Consider the following 18,492-nt stretch of genomic DNA (forward strand, 5'->3'; position numbering starts at 1 on the left):
GTTTTCCTGTCTTGTGACCACAGCGGACCTGCTTTTGGAAGGATTCAACAACTACCGCTTCCTGTCCAATGGTAACATCCCAATCCCAGGCCAGCAGGACAAAGACAACTTCCATGAGACCATGGAGGCCATGCACATCATGAGCTTTGGCCATGAGGAGATTCTGGGTATATTTTTAATAACCCAATAAAATAAACATGCATTAAAACTCTCAAACTAGTTAGTTTGCCTTTGCTTGATTGGTAAAGCGATAATTTGGTTCAAGGTTTAAGTTACAGTGAAACCGCAGCTCTCTTCAGTTCTGCGACGTGAGGGTTCAGCAAATTAAAACAGTTAAAACCTGGGTTACTGCAGATTAAGCTGCACATGATTTTCCCCTCTCTTAGAAATAATCAGGAAAGAAAACATATTTTGGCCTAGAACCACTGGAAATGTTCATGTTTGCTAACATACAGTGGGGCAAAAAAGTATTTAGTCAGCCACCGATTGTGCAAGTTCCCCCACCTAAAATGATGACAGAGGTCAGTAATTTGCACCAGAGGTACACTTCAACTGTGAGAGACAGAATGTGAAAAAAAATCCATGAATTCACATGGTAGGATTTGTAAAGAATTTATTCATAAATTAGGGTGGAAAATAAGTATTTGGTCACCTCAAACAAGGAAAATCTCTGGCTCTCACAGACCTGTAACGTCTTTTGTAAGAAGCTTTTCTGTCCCCCACTCATTACCTGTATGAATGGCACCTGTTTGAACTCATCATCTGTATAAAAGACACTTGTCCACAGCCTCAAACAGTCAGACTCCAAACTCCGCCATGGCCAAGACCAAAGAGCTTTCGAAGGACACCAGGAAAAGTATTGTAGACCTGCACCAGACTGGGAAGAGTGAATCTACAATAGGCAAGCAGCTTGGTGTGAAAAAATCAACTGTGGGAGCAATCATCAGAAAATGGAAGACATACAAGACCACTGATAATCTCCCTCGATCTGGGGCTCCACGCAAGATCTCATCCCGTGGGGTCAAAATGATCATGAGAACGGTGAGCAAAGATCCCAGAACCACACGGGGGGACCTGGTGAATGACCTGCAGAGAGCTGGGACCAAAGTAACAAAGGTCACCATCAGTAACACACTACAACGGCAGGGAATCAAATCCCACAGTGCCAGACGTGTTCCGCTGCTGAAGCCAGTGCATGTCCAGGCCCGTCTGAAGTTTGCCAGAGAGCACATGGATGATACAGCAGAGGATTGGGAGAATGTCATGTGGTCAGATGAAACCAAAGTAGAACTTTTTGGTATAAACTCAACTCGTCGTGTTTGGAGGAAGAAGAATACTGAGTTGCATCCCAAGAACACCATACCTACTGTGAAGCATGGGGGTGGAAACATCATGCTATGGGGCTGTTTTTCTGCCAAGGGGACAGGACGACTGATCCGTGTTAAGGACAGAATGAATGGGGCCATGTATCGTGAGATTTTGAGCCAAAACCTCCTTCCATCAGTGAGAACTTTGAAGATGAAACGAGGCTGGGTCTTCCAACATGACAATGATCCAAAACACACCGCCCGGGCAACAAAGGAGTGGCTCCGTAAGAAGCATTTGAAAGTCCTGGAGTGGCCTAGCCAGTCTCCAGACCTCAACCCCATAGAAAATCTGTGGCGGGAGTTGAAAGTCCGTGTTGCTCGGCGACAGCCCCAAAACATCACTGCTCTCGAGAAGATCTGCATGGAGGAATGGGCCAAAATACCAGCTACTGTGTGTGCAAACCTGGTAAAGACCTATAGTAAACGTTTGACCTCTGTTATTGCCAACAAAGGTTATGTTACAAAGTATTGCGTTGTATTTTTGTTATTGACCAAATACTTATTTTCCACCCTGAATTACGAATAAATTATTTACAAATCCTACCATGTGGATTCATGGATTTTTTTTTTCACATTCTGTCTCTCACAGTTGAAGTGTACCTCTGGTGCAAATTACTGACCTCTGTCATCATTTTAGGTGGGGGAACTTGCACAATCGGTGGCTGACTAAATACTTTTTTGCCCCACTGTAATAAACATGTGGCTCCTTCTGTGGTATTGTACTTTTAGCTAATGGAAAAACCTTTTATTGGATTAAATGACGTATTCCTTCACATCAAATAAAAACTGACTTTAAGGTTAGTATTAATGTAATAATTCCATATAAAAAAGACAAATAAGGTATTTTTATGTTAAAAAATATTCATGCTGTATATTATAACAGATACTGTATTTAACTCAAATTTGGACAGCACAATAAATTGATGAAAGTAAGTTGCCTGGTATAACAGTGAAGTGTTGGATGTGTTCAGCCTGTATTCCACTGTTTAGGAATAACAGTCATTTTTCTGCTGTTTGGGTGTTATTCATTACTAGTTTTGTAAGTTATCTGAGTCTTCTTGCCCTTTTTTTTGTTAACTTTCTAAATATAGTTAATGAAGTAAAATGATGTCATACTCAAGTAATTTTGTTTTCTCTGGATTCTGATATTTGTAGCCATGTTGAAAGTGGTGTCCTCAGTCCTTCAGTTTGGCAACATCGTCTTTAAGAAGGAGAGGAACAGTGACCAAGCTTCTATGCCTGATAATACCGGTAAGTATCCCAGAATTGTGTACACACACACACACACACATCTGCTCTATAACCTCAGGGGTCAGGTCACCCTCATCCTCCTGCTGCTTTTCCTCTTCTCATATATATTTCAGCTCTTCTCCTTCACTGTGCACCTCCCTCACGCTGTGCCCCTCATCCACAGCTCAGAGGGGCCTGTGATTTATGTCTGTTCGCTCCCTGCGCCTTGTCAGCTTGCCATTAAACCACATCATTGAGAGGATTTACTCCTGAAGGAAATGGGGCACAGCCTTCCAGTTCCTCCACATGTGGCACTGCATATTTGGCACTTAACAGAGCGATACGGGGGGAGAGGATAAGTCTGATGCCAATGATCCAACTCAGTTAGATATTTCCAAATTCAACAGCAGAAATCAGGACTGAAGCAGATGGTTTTTTTGTTGTGTTTTTTTAAATAGTCAGTTTTGGCTATCTAGAACGGATTCTGCTTTTTCTACTTTTCCACAAGCTCCAGCCACATAAAATATAACACTGTTCCAGAAACATTTCTCATGAAAACTGTAGTAAATCTTAATATTAGTCATTAAAAGAAAACAGCAAAGCTCACCTATGTTTTTTCACAGATTATATATTCTGTTTATATATCAGTTAGATGATCTAATACTCAGACAGTGCTGCTAAAGTAGTTTTGGGGAAAAACCGTGTCTCATTCGAGTAACTCTTGAAAACCAAACTTTTTTTCCTCTACGCATTTAATAATTTCTGCTTCATGTTTGATTTCTATTAGGTACGAGCCACAGTTACACAAATTAAAATACTGTGGGAAATATAGGTTGTGTATGAAAGCCTTGCGTTGGGAATTGTGGCTGCCGACTTCATGAGAAAGAGAGCGGGGAGCATATTTGGGTGAATGGATGAATGAAGTACTCTGTTATGAACTAATGCTCTCAAGCTTGGTGAGCAAGTTGCATCCACTCAGGTGGTGCCTGCTAATTAGTAAGTAAGTAATTAGCAAATAACATAAAAAAGCAGTGCTACAGTGTCACATACTATTATAGATAGCCGCACAGCTAGCTAGATTACTTTTCATCTAATTCGAGAAAAAGGCTGTAAAAGTAACTGACACCACAAACACACAGGTTCAGCTGGTGACACAGCTTAGCAGAGTCACTCACATTAGTCATGATCCTAATGACCTGAAACTTTTAGCCTTTAATACAGTTTCACCAGGTTATCTATAAAAACAATATCATTCATTAGCAACAGAGAACAAAACTGCAGTTTTCCTGAATCGCCCAAGTCCATCCACACAGATCAGATATCCTGTCGGTGAAAATGCTCGAATTTACAGCAGAAAGAAACACGTTTAGATGGCAAACAGTCTGAGTTGCACCTTTCTACTAAGCGTGTTATCTACCATGATTCTGATTCACCCAATCACACGTTCATAAAGTGCTTTTTATCAATAGCCAAGCACTTTACTTAACATTCACACAGTTAAACTCCACTGACCTTCTGATTGGCAGATGACCCACTTTTAACACCTGAGCCACAGCAAAGAGCCTAGAGCCTGATACTATAAATGGTTCCTACACATTAAGTAATTTCTGCTTTCTGTTTTATATCGTGAACTGTTGGTGCATGCAGGTTGAAATCCACTGTAGGACTGATTTTCTTCTGATGTAAATGAAGTTGTTTTGCTCTCCAGCTGCTCAGAAGCTCTGCCATCTGCTGGGGATGAATGTAATGGAGTTTACCAGAGCCATCCTGACTCCCAGGATCAAAGTGGGGAGAGACTACGTCCAGAAAGCTCAGACTAAAGAGCAGGTCAGTTTGCTTTGTTTTGGGGGTTTTTCTATTGACTAATGTAATGTGTTTCCTCTTTTGTTCTTGAGATCTTTGGTAACAGATTAACTGTATATTGATTGTTTAACTAAAAAATGCATTTGTGTTTTTTCTGCTAGATAGCTGCATAATACAGCTATCTTACCAGATGAGTTAAGGGGGCATCCAGAGCTCATGCGGTTAAAATTCTGCTTCAGGTTGTGTGTACAAAGTGTTAGATGAACTGTACCTGGGCCTTTTCCAAATCATTGTTACAACAGCTTCCTCAGTCTGTGTGGGTCCTTGTCCTAACCCCTTGTAAAGCATAGTTTCAGGCTGCTTCTGCATACTAAACGTTGTAAAACTTGTAACTTATGTTCCTTATGTGCAACCCCAGGGCTCCCAGGCATTGGTGAAAGCACTAAGTCAGGGAAGTCAAAATAACGAAAGCTTATAGTCAAAACAGTTTAAAAAAAAATAAAAGCATAAAGAATGTTATTTTGAACTTTTCTACATTCATTTGTTAAATGAAGCATTGGAAATTTAAAGTGCAGTAGTCCTGCAGACTGATACAGATCCAGCTGTCATCCGAGCATTTCGGATAAAAAGTCTCAGAAAGAAAACGTGAGTGCAACTAGAAGTGTGTTTGTAGAATTCATTTAGTTTCAGCCCACACACACTTATGTCTTTTTTGTTGTTGTTGTTGTTCCCGTGCCACATTCAGCTCTTTTCTCTGTTTATTGTTTTGTCACGGTCTTCTTTTTTCACACTTTCTCTCTGCAGGCGGACTTTGCTGTCGAGGCCCTGGCTAAAGCTACGTATGAGCGTCTGTTCCGCTGGCTTGTCCATCGCATTAATAAAGCCCTGGACCGAACCAAACGGCAGGGTGCCTCCTTCATCGGTATCCTGGACATTGCTGGTTTTGAGATCTTCCAGGTCTGAATTTAAATCTTTTAGTTCTTTAATGACAAAGTTTATCTATTTATTTTTATTTGCCACGTGGTTAGTGGTTGTCAGGTTGTGTCATTGGTAATTATTTCCAGTGATGATGATGTTCTTGCTTATGTCGATCTTCTTCTCGTTCAGCTGAACTCGTTTGAGCAGCTCTGCATCAACTACACCAACGAGAAGCTGCAGCAGCTCTTCAATCACACCATGTTCATCCTGGAGCAGGAGGAGTACCAGAGGGAGGGCATCGAGTGGAGCTTCATCGACTTCGGCCTCGACCTGCAGCCCTGCATCGACCTCATCGAGAGACCGGTCAGTTCCATTATTAGCTTTTGTCAATTAGATTCATTCTCCTTAGAACTGAAGTTGGAGAATGTTTTAACTTTAATCTTTCTTTACTTATTTACCAACTAAATTACAATAGTTAATGTTTCCTTTTAGTCATGCACTGCTTCATTCTATTTAACAAATGTCCTTTTTATTCCTGTTAATGCCTAATAAAGAAATAAAGCTTGAAGTCTAAGTCAGAAGAATAGTAGTCTTTTTTTCTGGACAAAAAAATGGGGGGGGGGGTAATAATTCACGTAGTTGACCTGGTGTGATATCATAAAGATATCATGAAGAATATCACACCAGGAAAAAAATGGCTCATAGTTCAAGCAGTGCGAGACACGTGTTTCTGTTTTGAAAACGAAATGAGATCCGTTGTCTTTGTGTGTCGATGCTATATTCCTGTCCAGCCTCTCTGCAGTCTTAACGTCCTGTCCTGTGTTATGACTCCTCCAGGCGAACCCTCCAGGCGTGTTGGCTCTGCTGGATGAGGAGTGCTGGTTCCCTAAAGCCACAGACAAGACATTTGTAGACAAGCTGATCCAGGAGCAGGGCACGCACACCAAGTTTCAGAAGCCCCGGCAGCTCAAAGATAAGGCCGACTTCTGCATCATCCACTACGCCGGCAGGGTATGCTTGTGTTTTTTGTGGGGTTTTTGTGTTTTTTTTATCTCTATAAAAATCAGCCGGTTCCTGTTGCTGCCTCCCTGACTGTTCAGGATGTTTGATGCTTGTTTTTAGGCCATGATAAGCTAGCTCTTTTAAAAAGAATCCCTCAGTTCAGCCACACAGGTGAGAAAGTAATCAGAGTGACAGTCACAGCTGCTACAGCTGATATCATCACACTTATGCTTCAGTTTACCATAATCCTCTTTTCTGAATCCCTCTTTCATCCCTGAAAAGTCGCTGACTGTCAGAGGTCACATAAAACGCTGACACATACTTCTCCTGTGGGGGGATTTCAGGGAAACACTGAAACAGCTTGATTTATATTTCATCGTGAGGGAGTGGGTTTGGATAGTCCGTGGTGTTCCGCAACAGAGCGCAGCATTTGTCTCGTAGGGAGACCCACAGAGTAGCACATCTGCTTATCATTGTGTGGACTGTGTTGTTTCACGCCTCAATATTTCAAAAACTGAAAGATTCCAGCTGTAGGAACGTCTGCCGTGGAGAAAAATCTGTAGCACGACGAAGCCAAACGCTGCAAATGTTGTTAACACAGGTGTGCACAGAGAAAAACGATCTCACTCAGAGTGGTGTGGAAATGTTTCTTGATTTTTACACTTCTACAATCAGAAAAGATGAAAAGTCTTGTATGTGTTTGGTTTTTAGGGAACATGTGATTCAAGCAGTGACAGATGATGCACAAACTATGAAATGGAGAATTTTTTGCTAACATCAGACATGATGTTAGGTTGTGTTGCTCTTTATTGAACAGCATCTTTGTTAGCTTCAAACTGCACAGATGGGAAATTAACATTTTTATAGTTTTTGCTTTCAAGCATGAAATATTCTGACTTACAGGTCTTTAAAAGTGAATGGATCCTAAATAAATGGGGAGTTTATTATATAAATAATGACCAGCAAACATTTTCACGTTGAATTACCATCTTGACGTCTAGTCTGGGTTGTAATATATCTCCGAAATAAAAGTTGTGCCGACCTTGGAGACATAACAAAATAATATTGCTTGTTGAGCGTCACTTGGATGTTCAAGTTGGATTTTCCAGCTACAAAAAAGCTTGTGTTGGAAGAAAAACCTCTGTACCGAAGAATAGTAGTAGTTGTCTTTTATCGACTACAACAAAAAAACACAAAATATTCTCAAGAGAAGAGTAAGAAAGTGTACCATGAAAGGTAAACTTGAACTGTTCACCTCTCGCTCTGGAGTCCGATTCTCATCCAACTGTGCTAAATGATCCTGATACAGAGTTTATAAAGCTGCAGGAGGTAGAGAGGCCTGTCCCATGAGGTCCGCGCTTCTCCAGTCTAAATGTTTGGGCAAGATACTATCACTGCGTGCATGAAAGCACCTACATAGCTCTTTAAGTTGGTAAAATAAAGCACTGTGAATGTGGCGTGTACGTTTTTAGAATAAAAAACACCTTATAGGTCATAGTGACAGTTAAATTCACCATGAAGTTCACAATGATTGAGACAGAATTTACACATAGATATACGTTAATGGGCTTCCAAATGTTAAAAATGTAATAGATTACATTTTGGTTAACCATATCATTTATGTATACCTGTCAGCGATGATCATTCAGAAATGATCAAATCTTTTCTGTTAGAAAGATACAAATAAATGAGATAAAGTTAACAAAATAAACTTTATTTATCCCAAAGGTGGGGAATTAGTGTCTGAGCAGCCAAATATTTTAAACTTTGAAATAAAGTCGTTTTTTTTCTTCATTATACATTTGTTTATTTTTGGGTGGCTTTTTGTTATTTTTCAATTATAATATAAAAAAGAAATGAAGCAGAATGTCAATAAAGCAAGACAAACAGACAATATCAGAAAGATGGAACGATACTGTACGAATGAGCGCACTTACATAAACAATAGAAAAAAACTTAATTGAGTAACACCTAACAAATTTCCTGGATCTGTGACTCTGCACAGACACTCGATCAGTCCACGCTCACCTGTCTCATCCTTAATCAGCTCACTGAGCTCGTCCATATTGTGCAAACACCGGCCGTTCCCCGTGATAACCAGCTGTGAAACTCTGTCCCTTCCACCGTGGTTTCATTGGCATCAATATGTTTTGTAAAACAAAACAGCCACATCAGGATAAAGCTAGGAACATGAGAACATGAGAGCTTTTGCAACAGGTCACCACTCATCATACGGCCTGGAAAAAGTGATATTTTTATTTTATTTTTTTCCTTTCTGTTTTTAATATGAGTTAATGTTAAAAACCAAAATGTCTTATAGATAATAGTGCGTTTTTCTGAGCTATACCTCTAATTACTCTTACAGGTGGACTACAAGGCAGATGAGTGGCTAATGAAGAACATGGACCCTCTGAATGACAACGTGGCGACACTTCTCCATCAGTCAACTGACAAGTTTGTGGCTGAACTGTGGAAGGATGGTAACGTACCAGCTACTTATCTCTGAACGCTTAAGTCAGCTGTAACAACTACAACCAACTGGTTCTATTAATACTTCCTGTAGTTCATTATGTTTGTACCTGTTTGCTTTTCTACATCTACATGTCTGTCATGGAAGCCTACTAACAGCAGCAGCTGTCTGCCTCGTTTACCCTTTTCTAAGAGCGCCCCATCCTTGTCTCTCTCTCTCTGTGTTGTAGAGATTCAGACCATTCAAAGGGCCTCATTCTATGACAGTGTCACTAGTCTGGATGAGCCGGCAGGTGAATGACTGGGTCGTGCTGGGCCAGAATCATAGTTGAAAGTGACCTGTTGGTACATTTCCGCCCAGATCTGGCTCTGTGCTTCATGCTTCAGCCAATGTCCGTCATAGCTGCAGTGGCTCCCATCTGCTTCCAGGCTGCATGGCTCCCTTGTCTCAGCCAAAAGCAGTAGTGCCCAGTTCCTAAATAAGCTAGAGTAGAATATAGTCATTGTCTCTCTTTAGTCGAACCAATGTGCTTTAATTTGTTTCGGTGTGTTAGTGGGCTGACATGGGGTCTTGTGATCTTTGTATGTCCAGCTGCCCTGAAGCAAGCAACAGGAATCTAGTGCAGCTGTGTCTGAGTCTGATTGCTGTTTATTCTTCCCTTTGTCCCCCATCAGTGATGTGAAACATCCACAAGCAAATGAAGGATTTGAAACTCTACTGAAGAATATTTAATAACATTATTTTCCTGCCTTCCTCCTGTCCCTAGACACAGTGGCAGAGAATTAAAACCAGATGTGGAATTTTGCTTTGGCTCTGAGCTCACATATCACTGTGGAGGGTCCAGAAAGCAGGTCGTGTATCACCTCGGTTAAACTCAGGAGTCTGTGATTGTAATTATGATTTAACTGCGGGGGCATTAATAAATAGTGATGGGGGGAAAATATCAATCACAGCATATTGCATCCCTCCCTCTTGCAGTGTGATTATTAAAACTTACAGGCACTCTAAACTCGTTCACCCTCCAGCCTGACTTATTTACTGAATAAACTGAAATGACACATTACTGAATAATATTACTGAATAATAATGAGAGACAAAGGTATCTGTATAGAATAAGTAATACTTGCTTTTTGTTACTTTTCCAGTTTTTAAGATATAAGTTATTATAAATGTGTTTTTTCTTGTTACATTTTGTAATGTAGTATGGTGAGCTACTTATGACACACCCCTTTTTATAAGTGACATATGGGTCAGTCCACTTGCTCCCACCCCCTGATAGACTTTTCCAGTACTGTTCCAAACAAATCAGCTGACTCTAAGGAGGTCACCTGTTATATGAGATGACCCAAAGTCTGTGTTTAATCAGGTGTTAAGACTTACAGGTTTTAGGTTTTGTCAGTGAAGCTTGTGTAAAGTTGTCTGTTGGAATTACTGTTGATCACATCCTGAGGTCCATCGTAACAGGCAGAGGCAGGGATGTCTCACTGCTAACATGAGTCTGAGTCTGTTTAACAGCTGGTTTCAGGTTTAGTTCAAATCAGTATTTCCTGTTATACTGGAAGTTTTTTAAGCACAGCAGGCCGTTAAATGATAATATACAAGAGGATAGTGATGATGAAGGGTTTAGTTTGTTTTTGTTTGTTTGTTTTGTTGAGGTCATTCAAAAGCAGAACGTGATGGTCAAAATACATCATGTTCGAGTTGTGGGTCTTAAATGAAGTTCAGACTCACAATAACGTGTCATAGAGTTACCTCAGCTGCTCAAACCCACAAGCAAGTAGATCTCACAAGTACAGGTCGTCCCACTGCCGTGGCCCTAACCTCCGAAAAGTTATTGTTTTTTCTTCAAAACCTTGATTTTTTTTTTCCACAATCAAAAGCGCTTCATCTTAAGAAAAAATCACTCAAAAGTGCTCATGTTTATACTTAGGTATGTTCCTTCACAAGAGCAACTCACACTGTAGTTTATTTTAAGAACGCATACACCATCCTGCTCTCAGAAATATCTGGTAGAGCACCAAATCCACCACAAAATCCACAGAAAACTGAAAACTATATTAATCCAGCTGTTTTGGATCTAGCTGTTCCCTCTGTTTCCCACACATATATTTTACTGAGGCAGGCCACTCTAATATATTTTCCCATCCCACTATAAAAAGAGACAAATTTTAGCATTTTTTGTTTCTATTTTTTCATCATCTAAGAAAATAATACCATCCATGATCAGTTTACTGACTGACAACCCCCTCGCTCTTATTTAGAAGGTTAAGTCACTGCTAACCAGCTACCCGTGGCGTTTCCCATCTCGTGTTTCCCATAACGACTCGCTTGTTGGCAAAGTTGTTGTTGTTTATGTTGTTGTTGGTGTCTTCAAAATCATTTGGCAAGAGGATCTCTTAAAGAGGCGGCTGATTATTACCGTTCAGTTATTTATTAATGTAACAGGTGTAGTTCTCTCTTATTTTGCTAGTCATGGTTAACCCTGAGTTAACACTGAGTGATGCTTTTTAAAAGAAGTTATCAAAAAGTATATGCACTGTTTGCTGTCTTATAGTTACGAAACTTTCTTATTATAACTTTAATGTTATTATCTTAGCAGTATGAAAGTGCAGTTGTTGTTTTTTTTATCAAAGGCACTGAAATATTGAAAAGCATGAATTTAGCCGCCATCGAACACCCACAGAAAGGTTCCTCTCACCACGGAGTCGTGTGTGTACAGTGTTTAAACTAAGAAACAGTTTGGCTAAATGTTTCATCTCCACCTGCAGAAACAAGCGATACTTTTAGACTCTTGACTGCTGCTTTGGTAGACTGCCTTCATTTGATAGTTTTCATTCATCTGCACTCGGTCATGTAGCCACATTATGCCACCGTGCTGCTACCACTTGTTCCTGCGGTGACCATCTCAGAAATACACAGACTCACAATAATATGTTCCCGTCACCCCTCCAGTCGACCGCATCGTGGGACTGGACCAGGTGGCAGGAATGAACGAGACGGCGTTTGGTGCCACCTACAAAACGAAAAAGGGCATGTTTCGTACGGTGGGACAGCTCTACAAAGAGTCACTCACTAAGCTTATGGCCACACTGAGGAACACCAACCCCAACTTTGTCCGCTGCATCATCCCCAACCACGAAAAAAGAGTAAATACTTTTACTATCTAACTTAAGTGGGAAGTCTGGGACTCCTTTAAAAAAATAAAATATGGTAAAGTTTCTGTTTCTGTATTTAAGAGTGTATCATTTCCTCCTTCAGGCTGGGAAACTTGAGCCTCACCTGGTTCTGGACCAGCTCAGGTGTAACGGAGTCTTGGAGGGGATTCGTATCTGCAGACAGGGCTTCCCCAACCGCATTGTCTTCCAGGAGTTTAGACAGCGGTGAGAAACATCACCACTTTTTTTTAACTCCCAAAAGGTTGATTCTGTTCATCTGGACGTAGCGTTTTCATTTGGAGAAACGTTTCATCACTCATCCAAGTGACTTTTTCAGCCTCAGCTAACTGCAGGTTTCCCCAGTCTGCACAATGACTGAAACTAGTCCACTGAATGAACAATGGGCTGTGAGGTCAGTTCCTTGATCATTATTATGCAAATTGTCATGAACATTGATCAACAACCATTGATCAACAACCAATGGCCCTGAGAACCATTCACAGAGAGGTGGGGAACGGCTGCAATCACAGCACGGAAAGTGCTACGTCCAGATGAACAGTATCAACCTTTTGTGATTTACTTACCTGGATGATTGAGCATCCAAGTAAATAAATTTTTAACTCTTTATTTTTTCTTTTCAAGAAGAAAACTCACTTATTCACACTTTGTTCTCTTTGCACACAGATATGAAATCCTTACACCCAACGCTATCCCCAAGGGTTTCATGGATGGGAAACAAGCGTGTGAGAGAATGGTAATGCTATCTTTCCTGATCCTGTGATGGTTGTTGGATATATACACCACTGCTGATAGGAGAACACTTCTGACACATCCAAAAACAAAGTGAAACAGACTTCAAGGCTCAATCCACACTGATTGAAGGAAACTTTACATTTAACCCATAAACAGAAGCAAAAACATTTACAGGTTTGAATATGCCCAGGACGAGCACTGACTGGACAGTCAACCTGGAGGGGCTGTCAAAATGTTAATTTGTCTTTTTAAATGTCTGTGAAGGTTCTCAGTCATCCAGGTCATCCAGTCAAAGCTCCTTTGACTGTCTTTTTAAATGTTTTCTAAACTTGACTAGACAAGAGTTCTCATTAATACAACAGCTTTCAGTCTTAAACAAAAGAAATCAGGCCACATACCTCAAACCAAGAGTGGAAATTCCCTCCACACCACATATGAATAGAGTTCCTGGGTCCAGAACGATTTCTGGATCTGAAAATTTGTGACATTTTCTTGGAAGCCATCAAACTACCAGTTTTCATTTTACCCCATTTTACCCCTCAGCCATAGAAGGCTGATGGGGTATTGGGTGACATGGACAGTTTGTGAATGCAATAACTCAAGAAGGACGTCATCTAGGATCTCCAACCTGATACCATATGTGCGTCTACCAAAATGCTGAGGGGTAGCACAGTATTTTGTTTATTTTTATATGCATTTGTGTAGATGTCGCCTGAAATGTCCAGCCTGACCTCATCTTGCAATGGTAAAGAATCCTTCCAAAAAATTCCTTCATCTAGATCTGGATTGACACTAAGAGTTAGTCAGGCCTGACCTACGCTAAAAGTTTGTAACTTGAATAAATCTATTAATCTCTGTGGTAGAGGTTGTTTAAGCCCGTGCAGTTTATTCATCTACAACTTACTGTGTTCCTTTTATAGATCCAAGCCCTGGAGCTGGACCCCAACCTGTTCCGGATTGGTCAAAGTAAGATCTTCTTCAGAACTGGTGTTCTGGCTCATCTGGAGGAGGAGCGAGACCTAAAGATCACTGACATAATCATCTACTTCCAGTCCGTGTGCCGTGGATACTTAGCCCGCAAGTGAGTCTTTATATCGCTGTATGTGCTGCTACATATGGGTTATTCCCATATAATAGTTTACATCCTACAGTCTACAATACTCGGTCGTTTGCGCCCCCTTCCTTTCCTGTACTCTCTGGCTGACCTTCTTGTAGTATTGCTAGTAAGTCACCTGTCACATGCTTAATCAATCAGAGCCTCTAGCGGATTCTTGTACCCCAGTGTATTAGTTTTTACGACTCCCTGGAGAGCCTATATTTTTGAGTTTCTATGGTGAGAACAAATGTAAAGGTTTGAAACCCAGAGTGCACTTTGGGATGGAGATCCAGCTGCTCAAACCAGCCCCCGTGGTGGTCTGAGGCAACTGGTTCAGCAAGTGTAAATGTATCTGTGGTGTTTGTTTGCATGTTTATCTTAATGCTTCAAAATATTCTGCCATGTTTTATTAAGCCCGGGGTATTCAACATATTAAGAAAATCAAATAGAAGTGATGTGCAGGTCATCGTTTTTATTGCTGCGCAAAAGAAGAAGCATCACTATTATTATTCTGTTATCATTCATGTCTAAAATACAATGATGAAATGCGCAGCTGGAAAATGAGACCATTTTAATTCGGTAACTGTTGGTAATAGATCTGGAAAGCTTTTCCGCTTTAGGGAGCGTTAGAGCGAGTTTGAGCTCTGCGTCAATTTTACCTTTCCTGTTTGATTCACTCACTCTGGATGCGGACGACCTCTGCATCTGCCAAATGGTGATTGTTTGAAAAATGCTCCGAAATAAGGAAGGGAGAATGGAAGCTCACCGGGAATGGAAGAACTGTGAAAAAATCAAAAACTTCAGAGATCGGAAGATACAACATGAGAGGCACAACAGTGGCTGCAGTGGACACTGTTCACTGTTCTTAACATTTCGCTCTTCTCCGCGGCTGGCTGACGGCCCAACAACAGCACAAACAAGAGTGGCCCACAGGCCGGTTGTAACACATACTTTGTACACTCCCTCTCCGCAGATGGGACATCCCCGAAGTGCCAGTGGAGAGCAAACATGCCACCATTGCTGAAACATAAAATTCTGCTTTAGGCTGCAGGAGGCTCCAAAAACGCATCATGCACTGCTCAGCACAAAGTTGCACTCTTAACCACATACGTGCACTTACGGTCTTGTTTTTTTAACCGGAAAGGTGGTGATATGTCAGTGCACCCTAACATACAAATTATTATTTTAAAAAAGTGGTCAATTGATGTCGCTCGGCTATAGTGCAACAAAAACAAAAAAGCTCAGATATTGATCTCTCATTTTGTTCTCTTAGAGCCTTCGCTAAGAAGCAGCAGCAGCTGAGTGCCCTGAAGGTCCTGCAGAGGAACTGTGCTGCTTATTTGAAGCTGCGACACTGGCAGTGGTGGAGACTCTTCACCAAGGTGAGAACCACGACACCAACCTCTGACAGCAAAAGATGGCTCTTATATCGCTCGTATCAGCCCTCCAACTCTGCTAAAGCCCTAAGGCCCTACTTTTTCAGAAATCAGTGTTCAGATTTCTCTGGCAGAATTTCTTAATCCAAACAGTCTGTCAGTCTGTTTGATATAACTCGGCTTGGTCCTAATCATGTTAATCCATTAATTACATTAGAGGGAATAATTACATATGGCAGGAAAGTGCTGATAATAAGAAAAATGCTACTTGCTGTAGTAAAACTACTGGCTTTCTACCATTAACCGGCCAGTATGACCGTGAAAAAAAAATTGTATTCATTCTGTTTAGTATTTAAAATGTCTAATTTTGTTCCTCTCTCACTCAGGTGAAGCCGCTGCTGCAGGTCACCAGGCAGGAGGAGGAGCTGCAAGCCAAAGACGAGGAGCTGGTAAAAGTGAAGGAGAGGCAACTTAAGGTGGAAAATGAGCTGGTGGAGATGGAGAGGAAACACCAGCAGGTAAAAATATCTCAACTTATAAGTAAATCTTTCTCCTGAATTATAATTTATTAAAATCTATTGATGACGGCTTCAGGGAAATTGCACGTTCATAGTTTTTGGAAGGACTTGTAGCCGTGAAGGTGGTACACATTTTCTGAATTGTTTCTTCTCTCCAGCTCCTCGAGGAGAAGAATATTTTAGCAGAGCAGCTCCACGCGGAGACGGAGCTGTTCGCCGAGGCTGAAGAGATGAGAGTTCGTCTCCTCTCCAGGAAGCAAGAGCTGGAGGAGATCCTTCACGACCTGGAGTCCAGGGTGGAGGAGGAGGAGGAGAGGAACCAGAGCCTGCAGAATGAGAAGAAGAAGATGCAGTCGCACATCCAGGTTTACGTCATCTCCTCTTTATATAGTTTGAAACACAACCTTCTCTTATTTTTCTATTTGATGCTTCAACATCCAGCTAAGTGTTTACACTGTAACAATGACGGATGCTCATTAAGTTTCAAATACTGAGGTCGGCATACCCATCATCTGTTTGTGAAAGATGATTTTTTTCATTTGAATATTAAATGATCCTAAAGACACTTTTCCTTGCTTTATTTTTTAACCTTTGATTATTTTAAATGAGATATCTCTTTTGTTTGTGTTATTCAGTTTGTATATTGGATGAAACCCAGAGAAGCTGATGAATCAGATTAACTCTAAAGTGACTTGAAGCATTAAAAATGAGGATGTTTTTTTCCTATTTTGCTTCGAGATCACTTGGTCATAAATATTTAATCTGTACAGACGTGGTTGTGATTTTGGGCTTTAAAGAAATGAGTGTGTTAAACTTCCATCTGTATGGAAACTGCAGATTTTGCCATCTTCATGTTACAAATGTTTGTGTGCCGTGTTCTTCCTACAGGACCTGGAGGAGCAGCTGGATGAGGAGGAAGCTGCAAGACAAAAACTGCAGCTGGACAAAGTGACCGCTGAGTCGAAGATCAAGAAAATGGAGGAGGACATTTTGCTGCTGGAGGACCAAAACTCCAAGTTTCTCAAGGTGAGGCAATTTTAGCTGAAAATGAAGGTTCAAACAAAACCCAGAAAGTAGAGGAAGCTCTTTAAGGTGGAATCATTAAAGGCTTATCGGCGCTGGATGTTCTAGCCTGCATGCTAAAGCATGCTTGGGCAAGATGTTGAACCCTGAGTTGCTCCTGAAGCGTTCATCAGAGTGTGAGTGTTAGATAGAAAGATAGATAGAATGCTGCTAGTGTGAACGAGTGAACAAGACATGTTGTATAAAACTTCATGTTAACTCAGTGAACATCAGAGACAGCAGTAAATTACACTGTATGCTGTTCTTTAAACATCTGAGCAAAACATTTAGAAACTGAAATCTGTTATTACAGACTTCTTAATAAGTGAACAGGGGCCTGATGCTGGACAGAAACAAGTACAAACTCAGACTGAGGAAGGCCTTAAAACTGATTAGCGTCGGCTGCAGCTCTTCCTCTGCATGACGGTGACGCGTCGCCTGCTAGCTTCAATAGCAGCCTGTGCAATGAAGGGTGCTGCTGTCTACCATCTGCTTTCTAATCTCATCACAAAGCTAAATAGAGGAAATGGTTAGCTGTATGGCACAGTTAATAGATGGTGCTGGTTATAGTCCCACCAGTTAATAAGACTTTGAAGCTCATGACTGTTCCTCCTCATTGATCTGTCTGTTCTCTGTAAAGTGTAATGATGCAACTCAGATAAAGTAGAAGATCCTGCAATTTTTCAGTCAGTGATTACAGTTTATTATACTAGATTCAGGTAACTGGAATGTTATTCTGCAGTTTATAAATGTGTGTGGAGAGCTGTTTACTTACGTTTCAATCAATTTGGTCTGTAACCAAACTTGTAAATGTGTGCAGAGAGAGAAGTCTGTAACTCAAAGGTTTAGTTTTCAGTGTCAGGCCTCTAAATACCACCACAGGGAACCTTTATAGTGGTGGATGCTCATGTTAAACACGGCCAAAGGTTCAAAGAATGAGCTGAAAGATAAAAACACTCAGTTTCAGATATTTGTTTCTACTTTTGGGTTTGAATTATGTCACTGAGAGAGAGCCGCTACCATCTCATCATTATCTCAGCCACACAGCTGCAGGCATCACTCGCCTGCCTCTTAATCCTTTCTCTGTTTTTTTGAGAGGAGCAGACAATCAGAAGAAAGTTTGTTTGAAACATCGGGTTAGCTAAGAGGGCAGAACCTGAGGCAGAGTAAAAGATTAAAAATAATGATGGGAAAGCAGCCTGCAAAATGGTATTAAGGTAAAACTAATGAGTTTTTCCTTCCCACTGTCGCCAAATTCTTGCTCACAGGGGGTCGCCTGATTGTTGTTTTTCCTCTGTATTATTGTAGAGACCTTGAGGCAACTGCTGTATTATTTGATTGACTTAATTGTGGGGATTTGTTTGGAGGCTCTCAGTATTTCAGTAGTATCCATGGACTGACCCCCTGGCAATAAAGTACTGAGACCTTTTCGCGTTTATACAGCAGTTGCAGGTCTTGAGTCTTGATTTTTTTGGTTTTTTCAACCCAACAGGAGAAGAAGCTGCTGGAGGACAGGATCGCCGAGATGACCTCCCAGCTGACTGAGGAGGAGGAAAAAGCAAAGAATCTCAGCAAGGTCAAGAACAAGCAGGAGATGATGATGGTTGACCTGGAGGGTAAGACGCTACCAGTAGGCTGTTACCAGCTCTATGTGGGGTCCAAAAAAAGGACAGGCACAAAACAGGGGCTGTGTGTAAAGGGTAGACGGGGGTGGTGTTGGAGTTTAAATAAGCCAGCAAGTT

The 18,492-nt window shown here is 41.1% G+C and overlaps 1 protein-coding gene across 2 annotated transcripts in view; it reads left to right on the forward strand.

The window, feature by feature from the left end:
* The window catches only part of myh10 (myosin, heavy chain 10, non-muscle), a 63,400-nt gene that overhangs the window by 35,471 nt on the left and 9,437 nt on the right, over nt 1-18,492 (forward strand). For both annotated transcript variants that reach the window (XM_080881558.1, XM_080881559.1), the window contains 16 exons: nt 24-167; nt 2,523-2,618; nt 4,306-4,424; nt 5,205-5,357; nt 5,508-5,681; nt 6,156-6,329; nt 8,686-8,800; nt 11,743-11,936; nt 12,049-12,170; nt 12,630-12,699; nt 13,619-13,779; nt 15,068-15,176; nt 15,557-15,688; nt 15,847-16,053; nt 16,577-16,714; nt 18,243-18,366. In XM_080881558.1, the coding sequence (XP_080737684.1) occupies nt 24-167; nt 2,523-2,618; nt 4,306-4,424; nt 5,205-5,357; nt 5,508-5,681; nt 6,156-6,329; nt 8,686-8,800; nt 11,743-11,936; nt 12,049-12,170; nt 12,630-12,699; nt 13,619-13,779; nt 15,068-15,176; nt 15,557-15,688; nt 15,847-16,053; nt 16,577-16,714; nt 18,243-18,366 (2,232 nt within the window). The remainder of the gene's footprint in view (nt 1-23; nt 168-2,522; nt 2,619-4,305; nt 4,425-5,204; nt 5,358-5,507; nt 5,682-6,155; nt 6,330-8,685; nt 8,801-11,742; nt 11,937-12,048; nt 12,171-12,629; nt 12,700-13,618; nt 13,780-15,067; nt 15,177-15,556; nt 15,689-15,846; nt 16,054-16,576; nt 16,715-18,242; nt 18,367-18,492) is intronic.

This window comes from Rhamphochromis sp. 'chilingali' (genome assembly GCF_963969265.1).
Source record: "Rhamphochromis sp. 'chilingali' genome assembly, chromosome: 4".
NCBI classification, from domain to species: domain Eukaryota; kingdom Metazoa; phylum Chordata; class Actinopteri; order Cichliformes; family Cichlidae; genus Rhamphochromis; species Rhamphochromis sp. 'chilingali'.